Source organism: Megalobrama amblycephala, linkage group LG17 (genome assembly GCF_018812025.1).
Source record: "Megalobrama amblycephala isolate DHTTF-2021 linkage group LG17, ASM1881202v1, whole genome shotgun sequence".
In the NCBI taxonomy this organism is placed as follows: Eukaryota; Metazoa; Chordata; class Actinopteri; order Cypriniformes; family Xenocyprididae; genus Megalobrama; species Megalobrama amblycephala.
This window is the reverse complement of record NC_063060.1, coordinates 37,006,518-37,033,503: the sequence shown is the minus strand read 5'-3', so window position 1 is coordinate 37,033,503 and position 26,986 is coordinate 37,006,518. Positions and strand designations below refer to the sequence as shown.

The following is a 26,986-nucleotide window of genomic DNA, read 5'->3' as shown; positions in this document are numbered from 1 at the left end:
ATCCATCCATCCATCCATCCATCCATCCTTCCATCCAATCCTTCATTCCATCCATCCATCCATCCATCCTTCCATCCAATCCTTCGTTCCTTCCTTCCATCCATCCATCCCTCCATCCAATCCTTCGTTCCTTCCTTCCATCCATCCATCCATCCATCCATCCATCCATCCAATCCTTCCTTCCAACAATCCTATAAAAACAGTAGTAGTTGATGATAGTAAATCCAGTAATTATTTCTCCAGTAAGACACCTGTGTGTCTGTACTTCTGAAATTTGTGCGAGTTAGCCATTCAGTATTGGTATTTTCAGTTTGCATTCCAATATGCATTAGATATTGGAATGATATTGCATTAGACTATGCCATTTCAGACTGAGATTACAAGAGGACAGACTGGCCTTCATTAATGGTGCGGCACCTGACTGGAACCTTGACCCCTGCTTCAGCGGTTCACCCACCTGCTCATGCGTTTAGCCAGTGCCATGGTGTGAGTGTCAGCATAATCCACCTGCCACACTTGCAATCTAGGCGAGACAGCACTCCTCAACCCTGACCATGTAATAGGCTGTCTTTCAGAGTGGGAAAAGTCCCATGGGCACTACCCTAAAGCACAGAGAGAGAGAGAGAGATGGCATATCACAGTGTTGGTTACGAACACACGAGGCTCTTTGCCTCTGGACCTTGTGTGGCAGGCCTAATCCATCATTTAAGAAGAGAGACCCTTATTTCACTCTCTCATCTCACCATCCTCACTACTGCCAGTTACTATTTACCTTTTTTAACATTCACCTTGAATTGCCGGCACACATCAGGCATTTATTACACTAGCTCTTGTTTTCTTTTTTTGCATTTTACTGTAACAGCTATGCGAGGAAGCCCTCAAAAAGTTTCTAACCTTGACTACTGGGAAATTGTGGTCAAGCGCACATGTTCTCATAAAATGTTTAAATCTGTGTCTTCATTAATAATAGATTTAGGCCAATACCAAGCTGGCTGTGACATATTGAGGGGCAAAATTATATACAGCAGAGCATTTCTCTTGTTTTCTTTGAAAAACTGTAAGATATTCCACATCCAATTGAGAATATCAAGGCACATATCCAGCTAATCGTCGTGCACATCACCCACACGTACCCAGAGGAGGACTGCAAATTGCTGGCTGGCTTGCATGTCTTCTGAAGGACAAACAGCAAAATGATCAAGCGTCTTTTTTGGTAATTGGCTCATTTTAGTGGGCAAGGGTTCCTAAGTGAAAGTAATGATGTTTTCCCCATATTCAAAGTGGAGTGCTGTGCTGGATGTGAGGTAGGGAGTCATGCCATCTGTTTATCAAATTGCCAGTATAATGCACCGTTTTTAAGACTAATGGGATTTGTAATTAAAGTTAAGCGCATAGGCAACACAAATCAAGAAAGCTCATCCTAAAACACACTCCCGTTTAAATGCGCAATTCTATTAGCAGCTGCAGACTAAAGACCATCAGAAAAATTAAGGTCTAATTCTTTAATTGCTTGCCCTCCCCGTCTGGGGCTCTTTTAGGCAGGAACTGTTTTGACAGCAGTTTACGAGGGTTAGAGTTATGCTCCAAGGAGCCGACAGATGAGGAAAAAATGTGCTTCTGTAAACTTGGCCCGCTGCTCTCGTAATTCGTTATATATTTGTAGGACTTTTTACTGTTGATGTGATATTTTTCACATTTAATACACAGTATCCTTGAAAAAGAAAATATTTATATTTTACAGTGTACTTGTGAAAAAGCTGCTTCACTATGTTTCTGTGTTTACATGGTGCATTAAGTTTATAGCTGAATAAAAACCAACAGACAGGCAGAAACAATGCTTCAGTAGGTTGTCGTCCATTTTCTTTTCCCCACAAACCGCATTTGTCCTCATCTGCATTTTATTTGTCTGTCCTTCATGGGTTCATACTTTTTTAAAGGGATAGTTCACCATTTAATCGCCCTCATGTCTTTCAAAACCTGTGATTTTCTTTCTTCTGTGAAACACAAAATGAGTTTTTTCATGTATAGCAGAATGTCCAAGCAGATCTTTTTCATATACTGAAAGTGCAGGGTGACTGGGACTGTCCAGCAAGATATTTAATGAATAACATTAACAGATGTTACTTACTGTAGACGTTTCTCCATATAGCCTACTAGCCAAAATTAATGTAAATTCATAATTGATTTTTTTTTTTCCCCCTGCTCATGTCTTAAAGGTCTGTTCTTCATTTCTGTATTGCCAGCAAGAGACCAAGGCAGGAAGACATTGTCTCCCTGAAACCTGACCTTTTAAGTAGTGAGAAATTGAGGTCAGGCATGGAGACAGTCCAATTATGGCCTAACCCTGGGGGTTATTGGAGACTGTATACTTTTTTATGTTTTTGTTCTCTTATGCTCAGAAATTTTGTGAATAGTTATTGCAATTATATTAAAATTGAAAACATTTATTTTTATGTTAAAATGTAATTTATTCCTGTAATGAAAAAGCTGGATTTTCAGCATCATTACTTCAGTCTTCAGTGTCACATGATACTTCAGAAATCATTCTATGCTGATTTGGTGCTCGAGAAACTATTATTATTATTATTATCAATGTTTATATATATACGCACACATTTATATGGGTCAATGATGTGACGTGTCCAAAGGCCTTAATAATAATACAAAACAAAGATATGACATCCAAAGTATGTAAGGTAGTACAACTAGATCATTTTTAATTAATCAAAAAGGTTTTAATTATATTTTACTACATGTAAAGGTATTTTAAAGATTTTGAAGTCTCAAAAGGTCATTCGGTTTAACCGTTTAAAAGGCCAATACAGCCATTTCATTAGTGATTAAAATATCTTAAAATGTAATAAATGTATATATTTTTTAGTCTGGCATGATTTTATAACATCATATATCAACATAGTGTAAAATGATATTAAAATTATGTGTAGAAGTCAATGCTTTGTTATGAGAAAGAATGTCCGGAAAAATTATTTTAATTGATGTCATTCGGAGTAACCAATTTTAAGGGACCATTTTGGATCAAGTCATGCGGTCAATATCATGTGACAGGATGTGACATCATTCAGACACCTGCAAAGGACCTCATAGTCGTGAAACAAAGTAACTAACTCTCTCTCTTAACTATTTGAAAAATTCACGTTTTCACTTGCTCATATTCATGTCCCGAAAAACATCAGGTCATTCGGTACAACCGCTATAAAACATGGAAAATGTTGTAATATTTTAAAAACTTGTACTAAATATAAAATGTTTGATTGTCCTTTTGTTAGCTAGCTAGCAATCTAACTAGCTAGCTAGATATCAGCCTGTCAGCATTGTTTGAAATTATCGTCATTCGGTATAACCAAAAGTGTAATTCGGTTAAACTGAAATTTTGGTTAAACCGAATGACGTTTTTGGTGAAAAATTTTGTCCGTCTTGTAAAAAATGACAAAAACAGTGTTAATTGATTATAAAAACCACACAATCTCATTGTTAACACTTAATAAAACTTCAAAAATAATTATATCTCCATTATGTTTTTTTTTTACACTTTTAAAAACCTTATTCATCAATGACCCATATATTGTGTATAGTGTATTATGTATAGTTTCCCTTAAATGCCAGTACAAGTCTCAAATGTTCAAAGTGTTTTTACCTATGCTGAAACTGTTTCAGTGTAACTTCCATTTACATCAGCATTCAATATTTTATTTAGGATCAAATGATTTACTTTAAAGCAGATTCAGGTCAGGCATCCAGACAGAATACTGCTATTTATTACTTTGTGAAACAAGGTTGCTGATGCAGATGCGTTTAACGATTCAGGAGAGCGATTCTGAATCATTAATCAAATGGTTCCTCTCTTTTCTGAGCCCCATGGAGGCATGGGGCAGATGTTTAGAGAGATAATAAGGGTTCAGAATGCGATTGGTTGTGCTCCAGCTGAGCCTCGGTGGGGCTGCATGCTTATGCACACTGCCAGAATTTTGATTTTGCACAGCGCTACAGCCATTGTAGCTGTGCTAACTCCACTAGATTTCAACAGAGTACATCTGTGTTAATTGTCTCTTCCATGACATTCATATTTTCACGATTCCTTTGGAGTGGTTGGGTTTGGATGGTGTGTCTACATGCCTTGATCGTCTCTGCAGAACTCCAAACAATGTACATTTGATCTAAATTGGAGCCAAATAATGGTTCTTCGCTTAAAGATTCACTCTTGTCACACTTTACAGAAGTCACAAGTGGCACTTCAGTATTGTTGCATCTTCTATCCAGTATAGCACACTAACGAGGATAATTCTAAAGACTGTTTCTTTTCCATGTAGAATGAATGAGGACTGAAGCTTTCAAGCTTCAAAAAGGACTCAAAGCACCAACAAATTATCTTTAAAATAGTACGTATGACATGTTCTATATCCCAAATGTTCTAAAGTCATATGATACAGTAGTGTTGTGTGGGAATTGTTAACTGTATCATTGCGTCAGTGTGTTGAACTTTAGAACAGGATCGGTCAGATTCATTAAAGGGTTAGTTCACCCAAAAAATGAAAATTCTGTCATTAATTACTCATACTCATGTCTTTCCACACCCGTAAGACCTTTGTTTATCTTTGGAACACAAATTAAGATATTTTTGATGAAATTCGATGGCTCAGTGAGGCCTCCATTGGCAGCAAGATATTAACCCTCTGGAGTCTGAGGCTGATTTGGGGCCTGGAGAAGTTTTGACATGCCCTGACATTTGTGCTTTTTTCAGTTGTTCATAAACATATTAATGACACAAGTGTCATTACACTGTATTCAGCACAAACTAGGCTACCATAATATGTGAGGAACATGTGTGTACATGTTTGTGTTTTTGAAGGAATAACGTTTATGCGTGGTTACTGAAAAAACAAAAAACTTAAGTCACTGATATAAGGCCAATAAAAGTATATTAAATCTGTGTTCACAAGACTTTTGGGTATTGAAGGTTGTAGACTAGAGTTTTTGCTTCAAAATTATGTAAAAATTATGCTGACTACTCTTTCATTTATAACAATATACTGATTTAGTTTTTGTAAGACACTTTTTGCCAAGAAACACGGTATGCGAGGAGGCGTGAATCTCCATGAATAATGGCTCATTCTCACCTGTGAAGACAAAAGAATTGAATAGTAATGACCTGAAAAGACTTGCATATTAATGAGGCATTTCAGTCAGGTAGGCTGTGAAAAAAAACTTCTGTGATGTCTCAAGCTCATCATGGTATATGAAACATACAGAAAAATTTTATTACAATATAAAATAATGGTTTTATATTATACTTTAAAATATAATGTATTTCTGTGATGCAAAGAGTCTGAATATAGGCTTTTAGTTTAAAAGCATGCACATTTGGAGAAATATAGAATTCTCATATGTTTATGTCAATTTTCTATACAGAGGAGTTATTTTTTATTTAATATTCATTGTTATCTCTATGAGCGCTGGTGTTTGCAATTCATACTGCAGCCGGAGGGCGCTCTGTGCATTTTAGTCCACAAATTCACCTAAGAAGAAGACGATATTCCATGAATGGTGTTTACCAATTCATACTACAGCCGGAGGGCGCTAAAGAAACAAAAACTCACTTAAAACTTATCAATAGAAGAAAACAAACAGGAATTTACTGCATGTCTTCCAGAGATCGCTAACCATGGCTTTTTCATCCAGATAAACAATTTTCAAGGCAATAAATACACGATTGAGATGATGAATGCATGTGTTGTCTCTGAATTTGCCTGTGAATAGCGCTGGCTCCGTGGGCGTGGCCGCATTAGTGGGTAATGAGCTGAATCACGGACTTCTGACATGGCTCTCTTTTCATACAGATTACATAAACACAGAATGTTTGTTTTCGATTTGACTTGCACGATTTAAAACCTGACATTTCAACGTTTTGTTAGACATAAGTATGAATTTTTTGTGATTAGTATTCACTAAGTTACACTTCATTTTCTGAGAACTATCAGATTGGACTTCGTTCAGAGGGAGACGAGAGATCACGCATCATGTTAGTTTTCTTTATTTTACAAAAAGCACAACATTTTGTTTTTACTCTGAGTGTATACAAATAAAAGGAGATATTCTATAGTTTCAATTGATGTATTACTTATGTTTCTATGACAAAAAATGACGGAGTATTTTAAGTCTGTTTTGCTGCAATGTGAAAAAAAACCTGCAAAACGCGCCGGCGCGTTTTTAGACCTCAGAGTGTTAACACTTTCAATGGCCAGAAAGCTACTAAAGACATATTTAAAACATTTCATGTGGCTACAGTGGTTCAATCTTAATGTTATGAAGTGACGAGAATACTTTTTGTGCGCCAAAAAACAAAATAATGACTTTATTCAACAATATCTAGTGATGGGTGCCAAAGTCCCGCCCCCCAGTGGTAAACCATTGAAATTTCGAAACTCTTATGACTAGGGATGCACCGATACCAAGCTCATGTACTTGTACTCGTACTCTTAAAAGTACCCCCTATACCAAAGACCGATACCTCACGTGACGTAACTGACAGAATTTTCTGTGCACAGAGACACCGACGGCAGCAGCAGAAACTATGTCAGCCTCAGAGGTGTGGAAATACTTCAGAATTAATGATGACAACACATATTGCGAACTGCATGCTTTCAATCACAATTCGTCATGGATTAGTGAAGGCGGGATAGGCGGAATCGCGCTGAATGACACAGGCCAGAAGCGCTCTCTCTCTCGCACGTGCTCTCTCTCTTTCTTGCGCGCGATCCCAGTTCTCTCAGACAGCGCGTGATCGGTTCTCCTTGCACCTGAATGGTCAAATGCACACATAGTTGTCAAAATGTCCATTGTGTAGAGTATTTCATGTAAATACAGTCGGTTATGGCTTAAGTGGACGTAAACATTTGGGTGAAAACAGGATATGTGTCAGGATCCATGGATTCGGTCTTAAAGGGACCATAGCCTATATTTTTCATTAATGTTAATAAAACAACAAAATATGTTAAATAAATGTATCCACAAGTTTCCTACGCCCCATGAGGCCTTGCGTCAAACGTGGGAGCGTCTTCCGGTTCGAAGTAAACAAGCTGGACGTGACACTCATTCATTTAACAGTTGACAGTCATTCAAGATTTAACGATCCAAACTTGCGAACGTTTGTTTTTTACTTAATTTAAGATTCCGGCATCAATATTTGAACAATGTTTTACAATAAAAAAATGTTACAGTAATAGTAATGTATTAATTTATGTCGAGTGCACATCAATCATGCTAAATCTAACTGATATTTATATAGACATGAAAAGAAAACACAGACCTATTCAGTTGCGCCTGCTTCCATTTATTTGCGATCACAAGAACGCAAAAAACAACTCCACTAAGGCTTTTAAATTCAAAGGCTTACACATTTAGAAATATATTGATAACATACCCTATGTTTACGTCACTTTTCGGAGCATTTCTATTTATTTTCCTCTAAATTATGCGATGATTGCTATCCGAGGATGTTTGCGCGATCTCTCCGTCTATCTATCCTGATCCTTTCAGCCAGAGCAACAGAGGGAGCTCATGAGAAGACAACGGGAGTTATGAGTTATACGAGTTAACCGGAGTGTGTGAATCTGTGAAAGATATGCATTTGTCAGGAATCAACAAAGGCACAGGGAAGAGACAGATAAAACAATAAACCAAATAAATACACGATTATAATCACATCTTCATTCCTCAAGCAGTCTCTGATATTTTCCATAAACGTGTGTATTTATTATCGCAATGGTTAACATAAGTAGCCTTTAGCATCGCATACAGTGGAAACGCGACTGGCTCTGGCACGCACGATAAAAAAGGAGTAAAATATCACATCATAAGGCTTTGGTGCTAGCATCAGTGACGGGAAGTACAGACAGCGGGTTGTTCAAGTATTGCAGGGTCAGGATGCTCTAGTCATGCAGCAGCACTTTTGTGGAAGGTCAGTAAAGTAAAGAGCAATTAAGGCCACGAAAACTGTTTATTGTATTGTGATATTATTAACTAATAATGTAGTAAACTGAGATGTTGTCCCTGAGCGCCATAACGACATCTCTCATAAAGATTTGCAACTTTACAAAGTAAACAATGATCCAAAAAACGCTTAGCCTCTTTGCTAATTAGCACACAAAATACCATTGGTATGCTACTTCCGCCGCCTCACCGGAAGTTGTACCCACGTTCTCTTTTACAGTAGCGCCCCGCGGAAACAGGTGGATACATGGTAAATAAACCTACTGTATCTGCAAAAGAAGTTTATTTAATTTTTATCTCTATAGTATTTGTTGTATTGTTTGTAATTTGTTTGTAAATTACTTTTTATATAACAACAATTATATATATTGGTAATTATGCTCTTTGAAGGTTATTGGACACTGTGAAATTTTTGTTCTTTACGTTTGTGACATGTACATAAAAATTATTACATTTTTCATTAGAGTAATAACAAAGAAGCTGTCCTACATTCATTAGTCTCACTGTGTTGTGCTTGGAAAACTGAACATCTCCAGAAAAAAAAAAAAAAGAGAGAGAGGGAGAAATTAATAAATGTATAGGCATTGGTATCGGCGAGTATTAGAAAAAAAGTATCGGTACTCCTACTCGCTCCTTAATAAATGCTATCAGTGCATCCCTACTTAGGACGTAACGAAGCCTCGCTTACTGAAATCACGTGACTTTGGCAGTTTGATACACGCTCCGAACCACTGATTCGAAACAAAAGATTCGTTAAGCTTCGAAGCTTCATGAAGCAGTGTTTTGAAATCACCCATCACTAGATATTGTTGAATAAAGTTGTTATTTTGTTTTTTGGTGCACAAAAAGTATTCTCGTCGTTTCATAACATTAAAGTCGTCATTAAGCGAAAGTTGCGATTTTCTTTTTTTTTCTACTGTGACATCTATCCGAGTGAAACGGAATCTGAAATGAGAGGGCGGGACTTGATTTCATTCTTCGGGAATTGATTGGATCGTTGGAAGTTGGGCGTTGCTAACAAACTGGAGGCAGATCTGAATACCCGTTTGCAGTCAGTGGGGGATTTCTCTCCACCGGACTCACTGCGAGCACCCTCACGTACGTTACTATAAGAACTTTATTTATTTAGGATGACGAGGACGGTTAACGCATTAAACAGTGAGAGAGCGCATGAGAGAGACTGACTGACTGATTGACTGACTGACTGACTGACGGTGCGTGTCCGTTGGCGCGGAGCGAGCGTTTTTGGTTCATTCATATGGAAGTTGATCCTCACGCTCTCAACTTCCATAGGAATGAATCTTAAAAACGCTCTGGACGCTTGCTCTGCTCCAGTGGACAAGCAGCCTGACTGACTGAGCGTGTCCTCCATCAGGTTCCTTTCAATGTTTGAGGGTACTGTACACCCCAGTGACTGGCATCAGCCCCAGCATCCAGCGACAGTATTTTCCCCTTACGTAACTGGATCTGCTGGCAGTTGCCATGGCATGTGACAGGAAGAGACGATGAGTCGTTTTGAGGGGGGAGGGGAGGTTAATGTTTTTGATTAAAGATTACGAGGGCACGTGAATTTAAAAAAAAAAGAATTAAGTGCACGGATAAATTATTTTTAATAAATACTATAATATTCCTTAAAAAAATAAGAGTTGTCAATTTTGATTTCATGCCGACTTTATGGTTAAACCACTGTAGTCACATGGACTGTTTTAAATATGTCTTTAGTAGCTTTCAGGGCATTGAAAGTGTTAATTGTCTTGCTGGCAATAGAGGCCTCACTGAGCCATCGGATTTCATCAAAAATATCATAATTTGTGTTCCAAAGATGAACAAAGGTCTTACGGGTGTGGAACGACATGAGGGTGAGTAATTAATGACAGAATTTTCATTTTTGGGCGAACTAACACCTAAAGGAATCATTTAGATTTTATTTTGTAAATTGGACCAACTGGTTCCTTGAAAGATTGACGATCTCATGAAAGTGCCAAATATTTTCAGAATTATTTGTCTCGTACAAAAAGCTGCTGTAATGGCTTTTAAAGTCTTGGAATATAGTGAGTTGTTTTTACCACTTTTATATTTTAATGGTGTTTTTGTGTCCTTTTTGAAGCTTAAAAGCTTATGTTCCCATGTATTGTCAATGCAAAAACGGCAAAGAGAACAGTAGTTTAAAATTTTCTCTTTTTGTCCTCTGCAGAAAAAAGAACATCATAAGAAAAAAACATGAGAGTGAGTAAATAGTGACAGAATGTTAATTTTTGGTGAACTATCCCTTTAAATAGACCAACAATAGTACCTCCTATAGAGACCCAGCTTCTGCACACAAACATAAACAACCCATTTAGTATGCTCACGATTGTGGCTACATACACATTGCTTATTGGATTTGCGATGGTGGATCAAGGGCTAGCTTTCTGTTACACATGTTATGAAGAACAACGTAACACATCAGGGGCCTCCCACAGGAGGGAAACGCTTGGAGCTCGGCCAGCGAGGCATATAGAGAGAGGATCATACGCTAGGCGGCACGCAGCAGTGGGTCTCATACAGTAGACTGGTCAGATTGTGTGCAGTGTTAACACTTCAACTGTAAAACCCATTCAGCCAGCGCAGCTGAAGCGGAGGTGGTTTGCCGTCTCTCAGAACAGAGACTAATACTGGTGTCAGGCTGGTCAATCCACTGCAATCATTTGTTTTTTTGCTGATGTTTGATTTGGATTGTTAGCATTGAAAGTTTTCTCTCCAAATGTCAGTGCAGTGCTTTTGTAATGTGAGCGCTGAGAGCATTTCGGCTTGACCTGCTGTTAGTCTGTAATAAGATTTGGTAGTGTCAGTGAGCTCATGAAAACAGTTGAGCCCCACAGAGAGTCTGAATGGCTGACTCGCTCATGTAGGAAGTCAGTTTGCACGATGGCTTAGGGCGATACTTGAAGATTAAGATTAAGACGTAGGCTGGGTGAACAGCGTGTCCTGAGCATGGACTAAGGCGGGCTTTCTCTGCCTTGACGTCTCCTCTTAAGGGTATTGGCGTTTACAGACTTTCCTTGCTCTCTCGATGCACAGACATTTCAGGTGGCTGAAACCTGTACAACTCTCACAGGGATAAATTAAAAATTGGGAAAGATTCACATTTAAATACCAGCTTGGTTACTTTTCACAAGTAGTATTTTAATATGTGCATGTTTGAGAACTTTTTTTTAAATGGGCTTATAGTGAAGGTTCAGGAGTATGTCAGTCACAGTGCAAGGGTATATAAACTGGCACATACCTCATTCTTCACTTTTCGCAATTATCAAATGTATGTTTAAATTATTTGTTGTAAATAAAAAATAATTTTGCTATATATATATATATATATATATATATATATATATATATATATATATATATATATATATATATATATATAATATATACAGTACTGTGCAAACGTCTTAGGCCACCATTAGATGTTGTTTCAGCAATGATAATTATTTCTTTATTAGAATATAACCAGAAAATACAGGTAATTTGTATGTAGTATTAAAAAACAGAAAAAAAACAAAAACTTCTATGGGCTAAAGTGGCAAGTATTTAGTGACTTCCCCTTACATTTGAGCAATAGCAGGAATCTGGTTCTCTTAAACCTGAATGGAATGGAAAAGGACTGGAAGGCCAAAAAAATTAATGTGTATATATATATATATATATATATATATATATATATATATATATATATATATATATATATATACATACAGTACAGTCCAAAAGTTTGGAACCACTAAGATTTTTAATGTTTTTAAAAGAAGTTTCGTCTGCTCACCAAGGCTACATTTATTTAATTAAAAATACAGTAAAAAACAGTAATATTGTGAAATATTATTACAATTTAAAATAACTGTTTTCTATTTGAATAAATTTCACAAAGTAATTTATTCCTGTGATGGCAAAGCTGAATTTTCAGCATCATTACTCCAGTCTTCAGTGTCACATGATCCTTCAGAAATCATTCTAATATGCTGATCTGCTGCTCAATAAACATTTAATGTGTACAATTGTACAAAATATTTGTGTACAATATTTTTTTTCAGGATTATTTGATGAATAGAAAGTTCAAAAGAACAGTGTTTATCTGAAATCTAATCTTTTGTAACATTATAAATGTCTTTACTGCCACTTTTAATTGATTTAATGCATCCTTGCTGAATAAAAGTATTCATTTCTTTAATTTCTTTTCAAAAAAATAAAAATAAAAATTCTTACTGACCCCAAACTTTTGAACGGTAGTGTATAATGCTACAGAAGCTTTGTATTTCAGATAAATGCTGTTCTTTTGAACTTTCTATTCATCAAGGAATCCTGAAAAAAAAAAAGTACACAACTGTTTTCAACATTGAAAATAATCATAAATGTTTATTGAGCAGCAAATCAGCATATTAGAATGATTTCTGAAGGATCATGTGACACTGAAGACTGGAGTAATGATGCTGAAAATTCAGCTTTGCATCACAGGAATAAATTACTTTGTCAAATATATTCAAATAGAAAACAGTTATTTTAAATTGTAATAATATTTCACAATATTACTGTTTTTTACTGTATTTTTAATTAAATAAATGTAGCCTTGGTGAGCAGACAAAACTTCTTTTTAAAACATTAAAAATCTTAGTGGTTCCAAACTTTTGGACTGTACTATATATATATATATATATATATATATATATATATATAAACAAAAATAATGACTTTATTCAACAATATTCAAAACAATATCTGACGTAGAACCAAAATCGTAAATAACGTAAGAGAATGACACAGAAGAGAAAAGACTGTTGAATAAAGTTGTTATTTTTGTTTGTTTTGTTGCACAAAAAGTTTTCTCGTCACTTCATAAAATTAAGGTTGAACCACTGCAGTCACGTCGACTGTTTTAATGATGTCTTTAGCACCTTTCTGGACCTTGAAAGTATTGATTATATTGCTGTCGATGGACGAGTCATAAACCTCTCGGATTTCATCAGAAATATCCTCATTTGTGTTCCGAAGATGAACAGAGGCCTTATGGGTATGGAACAACATTACAGAATTTTCATTTTTGGGTGAACTAACCCTTTAATACTTTTACTGGAGTAATATTTTATTAGGGTAAGTGTACTTTTACTCAAGTACTTGATTTGTGGTGTTCGTCCACCACTGCTTTGGATCAAGCATTTTGGAGTGTATAGAGAAAAAAAAAACATACAACGGTAAGAGGGTTATTGCTATTCTCTCCAGTATGTGAGAGGCCAATGAATTATTGCTGTTCTATCAGTGTACCATTTAAATATGGATTATCACTGGGCCTACATCAGCCTTGGAGCATATTATTAGAGTAAGCCGTACTAGAGTACGCAACAACAGCGCCCACACTCACATTGTCCGACTGACACTAAATCTATACGATATTCTAACGGCCCACAGGGAATTAGGAATTTCTCATTATAAACAAATCACTCAAACAAAGCGTGAGGCTGCCCTCTCTCACCAATCTTTCTCTCGGTCGAGCGTGTGGCTTTCGAGTAAACAGAAAGAATGAGGTATTCTGGTCTGAGCTCCTGCAACATTGAAGGTCAGAATCACCTCGCAGGGAGTATGATTTTAATCACATCCTTCAATACAGTGAGAGAAATACTCTGCGGTATGCTGTTCCATAGTCTTGCGTAGCCAGACGTTCAGACTGATGGCAGAAAGTCTGGACTCCATAGCAGCTTTCATTGGCCAAGGAAAGCCCAAGAGACCGTCTGACTGACATGTAAAGAAACCAATCACGTTCAACCAGTTTTCTTCAACGTCATGTTTAGAGGTGTGAAAATGTAAAGTCAATGTAACTACAATAACAGACCGGCATGTAAAACTTTTGGACTTATTTTAATGAGTCTATGCCATGAACTTCACATACTTTTGAAAATCCAGCATTTAGTAGATCCTGATAAACGCTCATTTTCACAGTTGTAAAAACGATAACTTCCTTCTTCGATGAGGGGGTTTTGTATCATGAAGGCATTGTTTCCAGGCAGACCGCTAAAGAACGCAACACACGTCAACCAATCAGATGTCGACTTTGAAACTCCTGAAGTGTTTCTCATTGGGCCTTATTCATCTGACGTTCAGCCAGTTGTCTGTGGGCGTGACATCTGAGGCTGAGACTTGCCATTCCACAGCTCTCAATGATTATTTAGGGTCTTCGTAATGCACCCTCCATTGCCTTCAGTGTGTTTGGGCCAGATTTGGTCGAACAAGCAGTTTAAGAGGTCTCAACCTCCCTATAGATGCCACTGGATGAATCATACACTGGGTTGCTAGCAATCAGCTTACATTAAGGCTATCAGAACACCTGCTGTCAGCTAATAAACCAGAGAGAGTTGCTGCAAGTCCCCCTGTCAAAGTGAGTTACTGCAGTCTTCAGCAACACTTGCGGGCAAAAGAGAACTTCTTCTTCAAGAACAGGGCTCTATGGTTCTCTATATATCCCCAGCACAAGTAGGCCTTGCTAATTGATTTTGATGTGTCGGTATTAGTCCAGTGGCTTATGATACACGCCATGTTTCTCTCTTTTTTTTTTTTGTTTGTTCTGAGCAACACCGCCACCACAGGGATCTCATGCAAGAAATCACAAAGCACAATGGGGCACTATTAATCATTCTGTTAACAAGGCACAATATGCATGTCCAGTCTTATTTTCATTCCCTTCTGTGTTTTTGTGGACTGTAAAGTAAATGATAAATTACAAAGCATGAGAGTATCAGTATCACGAGGCAAGAACTGGCATAACACTTGCAAAAGACGTCTGCCTCTATTTCTCAGAATCCTCCATTGAAAAGTGAACATCTCATTTTAATAAGACAGATTTTCTTTGTTCCTTGAGAAGTGCACTCAGAAAAACAAAGTTAATTTGGAGGCCTTACTGTTCCTGGTCACAACTTTTATGGAAAACATAGAGAATGAAACAACTTTTAGTCAAATCTGTCATTTCCATGTCGGACGCAATCGTTTAACTTGCTAGAAAGTTACAGAAATTTCAGTTTGTCTGAAGGGGATAAATCTACACAGACTAGATTTTATGAAGAGGTCTGAAGTTAAGTCGAGATGTGGGTGAGCATGAGATGCATGCTAATGTAATGTAATAACGTCTCTGGCCTCATTTTCGTTAATCTGTTCGGCTATTGGGGCTTGTAGGATAAAAGAGGCCCTGCACATCAGCAGGTGATTAATATATACTCAGCTGTCAAACGGTATGGAATTCAGATAAGTTGCGCAGCATGAAGAGGCTTCATAAATCAGGCTTTTAAAATAAATTTGCTACAAGTATAATACTGGGAGACAGGTGGGTGTTACATCAACGCTCTTCTTTGACAGGCAAGTGTTCAGATGGGGGAAGGGGAATTTCACAGACCTGATTTAACTACACAATGTGAACTGTGAAAATGTCAAACATATTAACAGCTGGGCTATATTCATAGCCAAAGTCTGGCAATGGGATGTAACGATCCTTATTATGTAACTTCATTAAATTTATCTCTAATGCCTTTTGTGCTGGAAAAAAGGTTTATATATATATATTATATTTATATGAAATTGATATATAGTCAGACAAAGACTTGTCATACTTTCAAAGTTCTTCACTGAAAATAAATCACCCTAACACACTATAAAGCAAGCACTGTTTATATATATATATATATATATATATATATATATATATATATATATATATATATATATATAATATATAATATATACACACACATAGTTCAGTCATGAAACTCTAGATGGCGCAGACTGATGAGTCCCTAAAGATTAGTTCACTTTCAAATGAAAATTACCCCATGCTTTACTCACCCTCAAGCCAACCTACATAGAATATGTTTATGATGGATGGATACACTTTCTTCAGCTCATACTCATTTGGTAACGCTTACTGCCATTATAAAGCTCAGATGCATCAGGATATTTATTAATATTTTTAATGTGAACTGTGAAAGTGAACTAATCCTTTAACGCAAGCTGATTTCAGCATTAACTACTTGGCACAAGCTGATTTGTCCATGTTACTTCTGCAGCCAATGAGCCAATGAGCTCACGCATTTAAATGGCTGGTTACATTCACTATAGCAGTTTGCAGCACGCCTCAGGGTTTCTCTAAAACCCTGCACCTTCCCCAGCTCCACCTGTATAGATCTGCTATGGGTTATTGATATATGCTATTTGTGCAGCAGTCTTACAGCAGCGTATCGGCATATCAGCAGTAGCAAGTTCCTGTACTTGCTCTGCAGCAGCAGAAATAATCTACAACAACAGCAATAATCTACAGCAGCAGCAATTCAGCAACAGCGTAGCAGATCTATTTTGCCAAGACCAAATACATTAACATTGTCATATCCATTACCATGCTAAAAATCTTCAGAGAGTTGTCATGATTGAAATATATATTATAGATATATATATTATATCTCCAGAGCACCTGGTGGAAGCCCACACTGAAATGGGGGGAACATGCAAACTTTTTCATGCCATCATTCGCGCGAGCACCCAAGCTCCAAGAATCTCCTGGGGCATATTCTTTGTACGTCGCTAACTCACTTAGCTGGATTTGACTGATGGCGATTTGGCATGATCTTGGATTATTCGGTTCTTCGACGCTTATCCTGGACTTGCTGTCATAGCAACAGGTCCGTAAGCAAAAACCTGCTCGGGAGCAGGCTTATTTCATGTAAACAGGATTAGATTGCATCTTTTTAAGCGGAGGTGATACTTAAAGTCTGTCCCAGCCACTGCTACTTTCCCACAAGAGTACCCTAATATAAACCAGGGACAATAATAATGATTTAAAAATAAATTTGCAAATAATACTATAATGCCGTGTAGTGTCATAATATAGACACCGACAGTTTTACTCTTTGAGAGATTCATTCGTGAGGGAATAATTACGTAATAATTTTTATTTGAGTCTTACACAAATGATGTACAGATGTCTATGCCGTACATTTGTGCATTTGAACCGCGACAGATATTATGGGAGTGGCTTGATGAAGCGCAGGAGATGCAGATAACTTGATCTTGACCCTTAAGAAACTTTAATTAATGCTGTCAAATATGCTTCAAAGGTAAATTAGTTGCTAATTACAACATTGAAATAAAAAATTGCCTGTACAAATACAAGAAATTGTGAATATAGCCTAAATAATTGGGTAATCATGTAAAAAAAATAGTGCACATTTCATTTATCTATTATAACATTTATGTCGTTCTTCTGTCATTTATTCACTTGGCTGTTTCCTTATAAATGTCTAGAAATTCGTCAAGTTTTTCGTCAGGTGTCTTTTCTCATTCTATGATGTCATTACGTTGCCATCTTGACTCCAGCCAATCGCTGCATTGCTGATCGTGGTTTCGTGTATCGATACATCTGCCCTTTTCATGGAACACGAAAACATGCAGTAATCTTAGACAACTTAATCCAGATATTTTAATCCAATCTGCAAATTCGTTTGAAGAACCGAATTAGCCGATTAGAAGATCTGGCATCTGTCAAATCATCTCAGATGTATTAAGCGAGGTAGGAAGAATATGCCCCTGTTCTTGGCTCATGTTGAGTCAGACTTGTCATGAATCCAATGAATTGTAAACAGGAGACTCGCTCTGACCGAATCATTTGAATCAGTGAGTTGTTGACTCGAGAACAGATACTCGAGTATACTTCGTTACTGTCCACCACTGGATGAAAGGAAGTGAAAACAAGAAAAGAAAGAAAGATTGGAAGTGAGGAATGAAAAGGAATGATGAAAGAATGGGGGAAATAAAGAAATGAAAGAAAAGAGGTAGGAAGGAAGGAATTAATTGAAGGACGAAAAAACAGAAGGAAGCAATTGAGGAAGAGAGCAACAAAAAGGAAGAAATTAAATGGAAGGATGGAAAGAATAAAGGAAGAATGGAAGAAAGAAAATTGAAGAGACTGAGAGAAACCAAAGAAGGAGGAAGGAAGGAAAGTAAAAAGATGATGAAGATAGAAAGGAATTAAGAAGATTGAAAAGAGGAGAGAGAGACAAAGTGAGGAAGGAAAGAAGGAAGTAAAAAAGGAAGAAGTAAAGACGAAATAAAGAGGCAGAGAGTGCTCTGATCCAGCCTAATGAATCCATCTGATAGCAGCAGCTTGTTTCGTCTGTCTTTTTGCCATACTAATCCTTGTGATGTCAGGCTATTGATGAAATGGAGACAAACTCAAATTGAATTCTCAGAAAAAGCCGGGGTTTGTCTGTAAGCTGCCTTTCTTCTGAGCTTCCATAGCCACTGTTTCATTACTGTAAATTAGTTTGCCTGGCCGGTCGCCAGCGCTGCCTCATCCTCTGGCTCAGAGCATCTCAACCAGCCATTGATAAGACATGAACGCATGTCTGAAGCATGGTTTTAATTAAGCCCTGCTCGCGGTACAGGTAATGAGGAAACTCTCTCCTCGGTAATGAGGCAACTCTCTCCTAAATCAAAGCAACTTCCACAACAAGCTAACCGTAATAGCAAAACTTCCAGCAGTGCGTTAGCAGCGATCTCTGCCCCGGCACAGTTGTTAAACAGTGAGAAACGTCAGGCGGTGTTTCTGAGCTTAATGCTTGACAGCACTTCTGTAGAGAGCTGTTATTTCCTCTGAGTATTTTAGAAATTGTACTGACTATACAAACCATTTCTATAGTAGCGAGCAGAAAAAAAAATAGGTCACAACAAGAGAGCCTGTCAAAACGTACCACGTATTAAACACTCACTGAATGTGGTCTGTTGACTTTAGCATGCTGTGCAACATATGGTGTCCTCGTTTAGGTGGGATAGAGTTTCTGGGGATGGTGTGGCATAATGGATGTTCATCTGGACTGGTTAACCGGAAGGTTGCTGGTTTGAACGCCGCAAGGAGTGATCTGTGATCAAGACGCTGATGCTCAGGTTTCTGCAGAGAGGGTTGTCTCATTCGAGTGTACTTCGAGTCACTTTCGATGAAGGCATCGTCTAAATAAATGCTTACTTGTTTTTCAGTTCTACAGGATTTTTCATTTCATTTCACTCACATTCACTCACTCAAAAGAAACCAGTGCTCAAGTGTAACTTACCAGTTAACATTAACAAAGATTAATAAATGCTGTTTAAGTGCAGTTCATTATTAGTTCATGTTAACTAATGAACCTTATTGTAAAGTGTTACCAATATTTATTTTCTGATTTTTAAAAAAAGTAAATGATCATTAAAGCACAGGAATACAAACATTGTATGAATTAAAAAAAAAAAAAAACAATATTTAATAATATTTTAATATTTATATTTTGTATTCAGAATTATTTCATGTTATTAAAGGTCCCATTCTTCGTGATCCCATGTTTCAAACTTTAGTTAGTGTGTAATGTTGTTGTTAGAGTATAAATAAAATCTGTAAAATTTTAAAGCTCAAAGTTCAATGCCAAGCGAGATATTTTATTTAACAGAAGTCGCCTACATCGAACGGCCAGTTTGGACTACATCCCTCTACTTCCTTCTTTAATGACGTCACTAAAACAGTTTTTTGACTAACCTCCGCCCACAGGAATACGCAAGAGTTGCGTTTGTAGAGTGTGTTTGTCGCCATGTCGTCGAAACGCTGTTATTTTCATCCCGCAGTCCAATCACCGGGTCTGATTCCGGCTCAAATTGATAGGGTAAAATTAAAGACATGTTTACAATAACACTGAGCGCGTGCATCTCCACGTTATGGTAAGAGGCGTGACTTTTCCAGGCAAGGTTCGCTAAGCTGCTGTCGAATCACAACACAGGAACCGCTGGCACAATCAGAACTCGTTACGTATTTCTGAAGGAGGGACTTCATAGAACAAGGAAGTCATCAGCCCGTTTTTATGACAGTGGAAACAGCGGTATACAGATAAGTAAATTATGTGGAAAAATACTGTGTTTTTTTACACGCGAAACATGAACACATGTTATATTGCACACTATAAACACAATCAAAGCTTCAAAAAACCACGAAAAACGGGACCTTTAATTATAATAAATATTATCATTGTTATTATTAATTATACATCATATATATTCATAATGTGCATTGTTTGTATTATTGTAGTTTAATGATCATTTAATTGTCAGAATGCAGAAACAAAACTATTAAAATTACTGAAATGAAATATAAAAAGCAATTATTTTATCATTGTTATTATTTTTATTATTATTATTATTATCATCAACATTGTTTATGCCAATTTAAAGTTGATATAGGATCAGACATGTGTGGCTATTTCTAATGTTAAGCCTTTAAAGATATACATTGTAAAATAAAATGTGTTTTATATTCAATATGTGTGTGTATATATATATATATATATATATATATATATATATATATATATATATAATGATGGGGCCTGTGAAAGGCAAGTAAAAATTCAGCAGGAAAAAAAAATGCCCTGGAATATTCTTTGCCTCTGTCTCTCTCACGCACACTTTCCCTGTTACTCAGGTTGATCCAGCTCACTCCTGATTTTTTTTTTTTGAGCCCTCTTCTTCTCTAGCCTTTAGCTCTGGCATCGATAGCACACTGGATGATATGGTCAGCCTGCTGGGGACTGATAATGCAGGCTTACACGCACATACACACACACACACTCACCTGCAAAAGAAAATGCACAATGCAATCTCTCAGGATGAGCCCTGGTCCTAATCTGTCTCCATAGCAACGGTGTCTGGGTAGGATCCCCTGGTTGGCCTTGAGTGTACCGCTATAAGGATCCTGCCTCATGACCTAGAGCGAGCAAGGGATTGTGATTAGCTATCAGTGTGATCGTCAGATAAAAAAAATACAGCTAATTGCTTCTCAGAGAGCAAGTATTGAGCAACTGACATGGCTGCGATAAGCTTATAGAAGAAGGAGACTCTAGCTGGAGGCCGATGTGACTCTCAGACCTCAAGCTGAGTGGTTTAAGTCTGGGTTAAGAAACAGAATGATCGTACTTCTCAGTGTGTGGCACTGATGGAACGATCATTTTCCTCTGAATGTAATTAGAAACAATCTTCAGAGTAGATACATTTCAGTTTTTGGCTATTTTGGATGTAATAGGTTATAAATCAAACTTGTATGTGGATTTATATAACCATTGGTGTTGTACATGGTATTTCAAAGGGTATTCCAGAGAATACCATGGTGTTTCCATGTTACCATGTCATCCAGTAAGGGTTTTCTACTGTCTAAATGTCAACTAGGAATTTTTTTTAAATAAATTTATATTTTTATTCTGCAAGGATGCACTGAGTGGATCAAAAATGACAGTAAAGTCATTTATATAATGTTACAAAATATTTCTAGTTCAAATAAATGCTGTTCTTTGAACAATATACACAAAACATATAAAGCAGCACGACTGTTTTCAACATTAATGAAACTGAGAAATGTTTCTTACGCATTAAATCAGCATATTGAAATGAATCGGAATTATTGTAAATACAAGTTTACTAGTTAAAAGTTGGACATGAACACCCTCTCTTGCCATGAACTTTAAACATGGCGGAGGGGAGAACGATTGCTGCTGTGACTGGTTTTCTGTATTAGTTTTTTTCCACAACAGCTACATCGACTTGTCGTTGAAGTACTGCATATTAACGGATTAGTTAATTTTCAAATAAAAATTACCCCAAGCTTTACTCACCCTCAAGCCATTCTAGGTGTATATGACTTTCTTCTTTCTGATGAACACAATTGGAGTTATATTAATAAATATATACATAAAATAATAAATAAATCCTGACGCATCTAAGCTTTATAATGGCAGTGGACGGGACCAACAAGTATAAAGCTCAAGAAAGTACATCCATCCAAAGCAAAACGTACTCCACACGGCTCTGGGGGGTTAATAAAGGCCTTCTGAAGCAAAGCGATGCGTTATGGTAAGAAAACGTTATGAAGTAAAATATCTAGCTTCTAGCCCCTGTGTTAAATATTATGTGATTATTATGTTTCTAGCATGTTATATTCTTGGGAACAGTTCTTTTAACCCTAATTGATGGAGTGTGTAGCTTTTAATTTCTTAAAGGTCCCATTCTTCGTGATCCCATGTTTCAAACTTTAGTTAGTGTGTAATGTTGTTGTTAGAGTATAAATAAAATCTGTAAAATTTTAAAGCTCAAAGTTCAATGCCAAGCGAGATATTTTATTTAACAGAAGTCGCCTACATCGAACGGCCAGTTTGGACTACATCCCTCTACTTCCTTCTTTAATGACGTCACTAAAACAGTTTTTTGACTAACCTCCGCCCACAGGAATACACAAGAGTTGCGTTTGTAGAGTGTGTTTGTCGCCATGTCGTCGAAACGCTGTTATTTTCATCCTACAGTCCAATCACCGGGTCTGATTCCAGCTCAAATTGATAGGGTAAAATTAAAGACATGTTTATAATAACACTGAGCGCGTGCATCTCCACGTTATGGTAAGAGGCGTGACCTTTCCGGGCAAGATGCGCTAAACTGCTGTCGAATCACAACACAGGAACCGCTGGCACAATCAGAACTCGTTACGTATTTCTGAAGGAGGGACTTCATAGAACAAGGAAGTCATCAGCCCGTTTTTATGACAGTGGAAACAGCAGTATACAGATAAGTAAATTATGTGAAAAATACTGTGTTTTTTTACACGCGAAACATGAACACATGTTATATTGCACACTAAACACAATCAAAGCTTCAAAAAACCACGAAAAACGGGACCTTTAAACAACTTGTAGGAACATGCGTCATGGCCATATTCCAGGTTGACAAAGCCAAGATTGACCAGGCTCAAATTGTGAAAGAATGGTTGGGAGGGAGCATGAAGAATCATTTTCACACATGAATCGGCACCTCGGAGTCCAGACCTTAAATTAATTGAAAGGAAATAAATGCTGTGATTTTTATTTCAATCATCTTTTATTGACAATGCAAGAGTCAAGCACTCTGTAAAGTCTACTCCAGCACATCCCAAAAACTTTAAATGAATTTAAGGTCTGTACTCAACAGTAGCCCGTATTTGCCCACAATTCCAGAATCTGCAGCAAGCTGATGATCTACATTGCACTGTGAATGCTTATATGGTTGTCAATGAATGGGATGATGAATATTATTTTGGCTTTAATAAGACTTTCCCAATAAATAGGCAAGGATAAACATGATGTCCTCCATGATTCCTGTTCTTTCCGACAACAAAGCACTTGAATGCGACAAGCTCTTATGCTGCATTCAAGTGCTATCGGAAATTTGATAATTCCCACTTCTGAAGTCGTGATTACGAGCTCATTGCATTCAAGTTTTGAAATGGGAGGGCGTTCATGTGTTATTTTCACCTAGAAAACTCATATTTACGATAATTCCGAGAGCATGTGAAGGCAGCGTTAAACATGAATTCAGAAGTGGGAAGTTGGAAATTTCGAATAGCATGTGAAGGCAGCATTATTTCTAAAAGATCATGTGACACTAAAGACTGGAGTAATGGCTGCTGAAAATTCAAATTTACCTTCACAGGAATAACATTTTATGTATACATGAAATAAATGAAAATATTTGTGCTGTGTTTTAGTATAAGAGATGTTCAAAAACATAAAATAAATTTAAAAAAAATCTTATATATGATAATCACGGTAATCCTAAAATGGCCAAATATTAACCGATTAAAATTGTCTGTCAGTATTGATTGGGATAAGAATTGTTAATCTAATTATTACCCTTGATACATTTAATCATTGATTGATCATTGGTGTCTTTTTCCATTTTATAAAAACATAAATTCATTAATGTGTTACAGTGATTCTACCACACTTAAGGGGGTTTTAAGTGTCCAACAGCACCCTAAACTGTAGTAAAATCACTATAAAAACACAGCCTGTCACGTGTACATATATATATGTAACTGCACAAGACTACAATCATTTATGTTTGTTTAGGTGATGTAGCACAAAAATAGGATAACACTCCCCTGATGAACCATTGTACTGTTGAGGTTAATGACTTGGAACAGGTGCAAATCGGCTAATGAGGGGAGGGTACTACACCTGTTTCATAATCAACCCTACTTCATGGTGTGTTGGAACCAAACACCTCACAGCTGAAACTTTAGAATGATTGCTTAGTTCCGATGATCCTTTTTCTAAAAATAATTACACTTTTTTTGTTCCAAAACCATCTGTTCATGATGTCCACATATCCACTGTCTTGGAGCTGGTTTCTTGGATGAGAAATGCTAAGTCGTGAGCATGTCCTTATTATAAATCTGTCGTTTTCAGCGAGGTGTGTTATTACCAGACATCTACTGCTGTGTTTGCCTGAGCTGCCACCTCAGAAGGAATAAATCTTATTAAACTAGTAAAAATGAGCCCAGTAATGTTTAATGAGCACCCTTGCTGATGGAAAAAAAAAAAGAAAAAAAAAAAGCTATTTTATGTCTCTTAAAGTTATTGCCTTATCTGCCCCCCCTCACTCTTTCTTCACTCATTTATCTCTCGTATATTGAAGCGTCTTTCTCCTCTGGGTCTCTGAGAGAATTGAAGTTAGGATAAATATTGATAGAAGCTAGAAGTCATTTAGGATTAAGTTATGTTTCGTACTTTTTTAGCATTGGCGTTGTGAAATAAGAATTCACTTGCTAAAGCTTTGCTTGAGATGTGCTTCTGTTTGCATCCAATGCTGTTCATCACTGTTTACAGCTGCAGTGAATGCCACACTTCAAAGGCTCACATAATGTGCATCCTTTAATCATTTTGGTAATGCTTTTGTAGTGCAGATCCACAAGCATTGTGCTGAAATGGCAGTAGATTTGTGGCAGTAGTTCACACCTTTGGATTATTAGGCCAAATCTCAGGTATTACAGGATTACATGGGATTATTGTCACACTGGATTATTAGTTCAGACACCACATGGTGTTGTGATGTTACATGGCCTCCCATTCAGGGTAAATATAGACTTGTATTGCACCAAATTAGACATGTTTTATTATTATTATTATTATTATTATTGACTTTTCTTTGGTTGATATTAAATACATTTAGCAACAGTGGCAACATCTAACAGAGGGAAATGGATATATTTATTTTAACAGTGGTTCTCAACCTTTTTTACTTCAAGACACCCCATTGTCCACAACAACGGTATAGAGGGTATGCATTGACATAACTTTCCCATCGGAACACACCCTTCAGCCGGACTGAGTGGCAAAAGAGTCTGCCGCATGACTCGATTTAATAGGGGAAACTGCAAAAACTTGAGTAAAACAAATGATTGAACTAAAGCTTGGACTCGATAGTGTTCCTTACAACTTACCAAAGATCCAGTTATCTATGGATATTGACATTCAGCCAGGAATTGTTTTTCCTGACATTTATATGTGCCTGTTTTTGACGCCGGGGAAATATATAGCTAAAGCAAATATGCTTTCCAGCCAGTATTAACGTCTGGATCTGTGCACAGCTGTATCATCAGACTAGGTAAGCAAGCAAGAACAACAGCGAAAAATGTCAGATGGAGCGATAATAACTGACAAGATCCATGATTACATTATATTTTTAGTGATATTGTGAATTGTCTTTCTAAATGTGTCGTTAGCATGTTGCTAATGTACTGTTAAATGTGGTTAAAGTTACCATCGTTTCTTACTGTATTCACGGAGACAAGAGAGCCGTCGCTATTTTCATTTTTAAACACTTGCAGACTGTATAATTCATAAACACAACTTCATTCTTTATAAATCTCTCCAACAGTGTGTAATGTTAGCTTTAGCCACAGAGCACTATCAAACTATTCATAATCAAATGTAAACATCCAAATAAATACTATACTCACATGATCCGACGCATGCATGCAGCATACATGACGAACATCTTGTAAAGATCCATTTGAGGATTATATTAGCTGTGTGAACTTTGTAAATGCACTGTATTATAGTCGAGAGCTCGGTGGGCAGGGAGCGCGCGATTTAAAGGGGCCGCAGCCTGAATCGGTGCATAGTTAATGATGCCCCAAAATAGGCAGTTAAAAAGATTAATTTAAAAAAATCTATGGGGTATTTTGAGCTGAAACTTCACAGACACATTCAGGGGACATCTTAGACTTATATTACATCTTGTAAAAACTGGTTGTAAGGCACCTTTAAAAAAAATGACAGTTGAAAGCTAAAACTTTGTTTCATACTAAAAGTAACCTCCTATGTCTTATCTGTCAGCACTTTGTCAGTGTCCTCTTTGCTCTGTGATGTATTTTTCACTGCGTGAGAACATGAAGTGTGGCGTGACAGTGTCATGGCTTGTGTGACGTAGCAACAGTAATTGGGGGGGGGGTCAATTGAGCTGTTATTATATATTTTTTTCTGTTGTGTTTCAGCTTGGTGAGGACACCTTTAATCGGGCCAAGCTGCTTAATGTTGGCTACACAGAAGCTCTGAAAGACGCAGAATACGACTGCTTCATTTTCAGTGATGTGGACCTGATCCCTATGGACGACCGGAACCTCTACCACTGTTACGACCAGCCCCGTCACTTTGCCATTGCCATGGACAAATTCGGCTTCAGGTAACATATGAAATATTGAGGGAACCACAAAGTGCAGGAATCTGTTGACATGATATATTATTTTATCTTACTTTTATAATTCTGGTCCCTTTTGATACATAAATAATCAGAACTCTCATATAAAGCCTGAAAATGCAATAAAATAAAATCAGTGGCATGTTTTATATGAATTTAATATCCTTGAAGAATTGTGGCTTTGCCAGAATTTATTACAAATATGCTGGGCTGCATTTGTTGCTATTTACATACATATTAATAGACGCCATGTCTGTATTTGTCTTTGTTTCTTTGCAGAGAACAGAGTCAGTTAATCAAACAGCCAAAGCTTGAGGGCTGTCTGTCAAAGCCTGTGCTTCTGATGATTAATTGCTTCTTTTTCCACTAGGGAAGATATATGTCTTATGACGCTTTGTCA

At 37.0% G+C, this 26,986-nt stretch overlaps 1 protein-coding gene across 1 annotated transcript in view; it reads left to right on the top strand.

Annotated features, from left to right (window-relative positions):
* b4galt2 (UDP-Gal:betaGlcNAc beta 1,4- galactosyltransferase, polypeptide 2) overlaps window positions 1-26,986 on the top strand; it is a 161,923-nt gene that overhangs the window by 95,408 nt on the left and 39,529 nt on the right. The window contains exon 4 of the mRNA XM_048163070.1: window positions 26,384-26,571. Within this exon, the coding sequence (XP_048019027.1) occupies window positions 26,384-26,571 (188 nt within the window). The remainder of the gene's footprint in view (window positions 1-26,383; window positions 26,572-26,986) is intronic.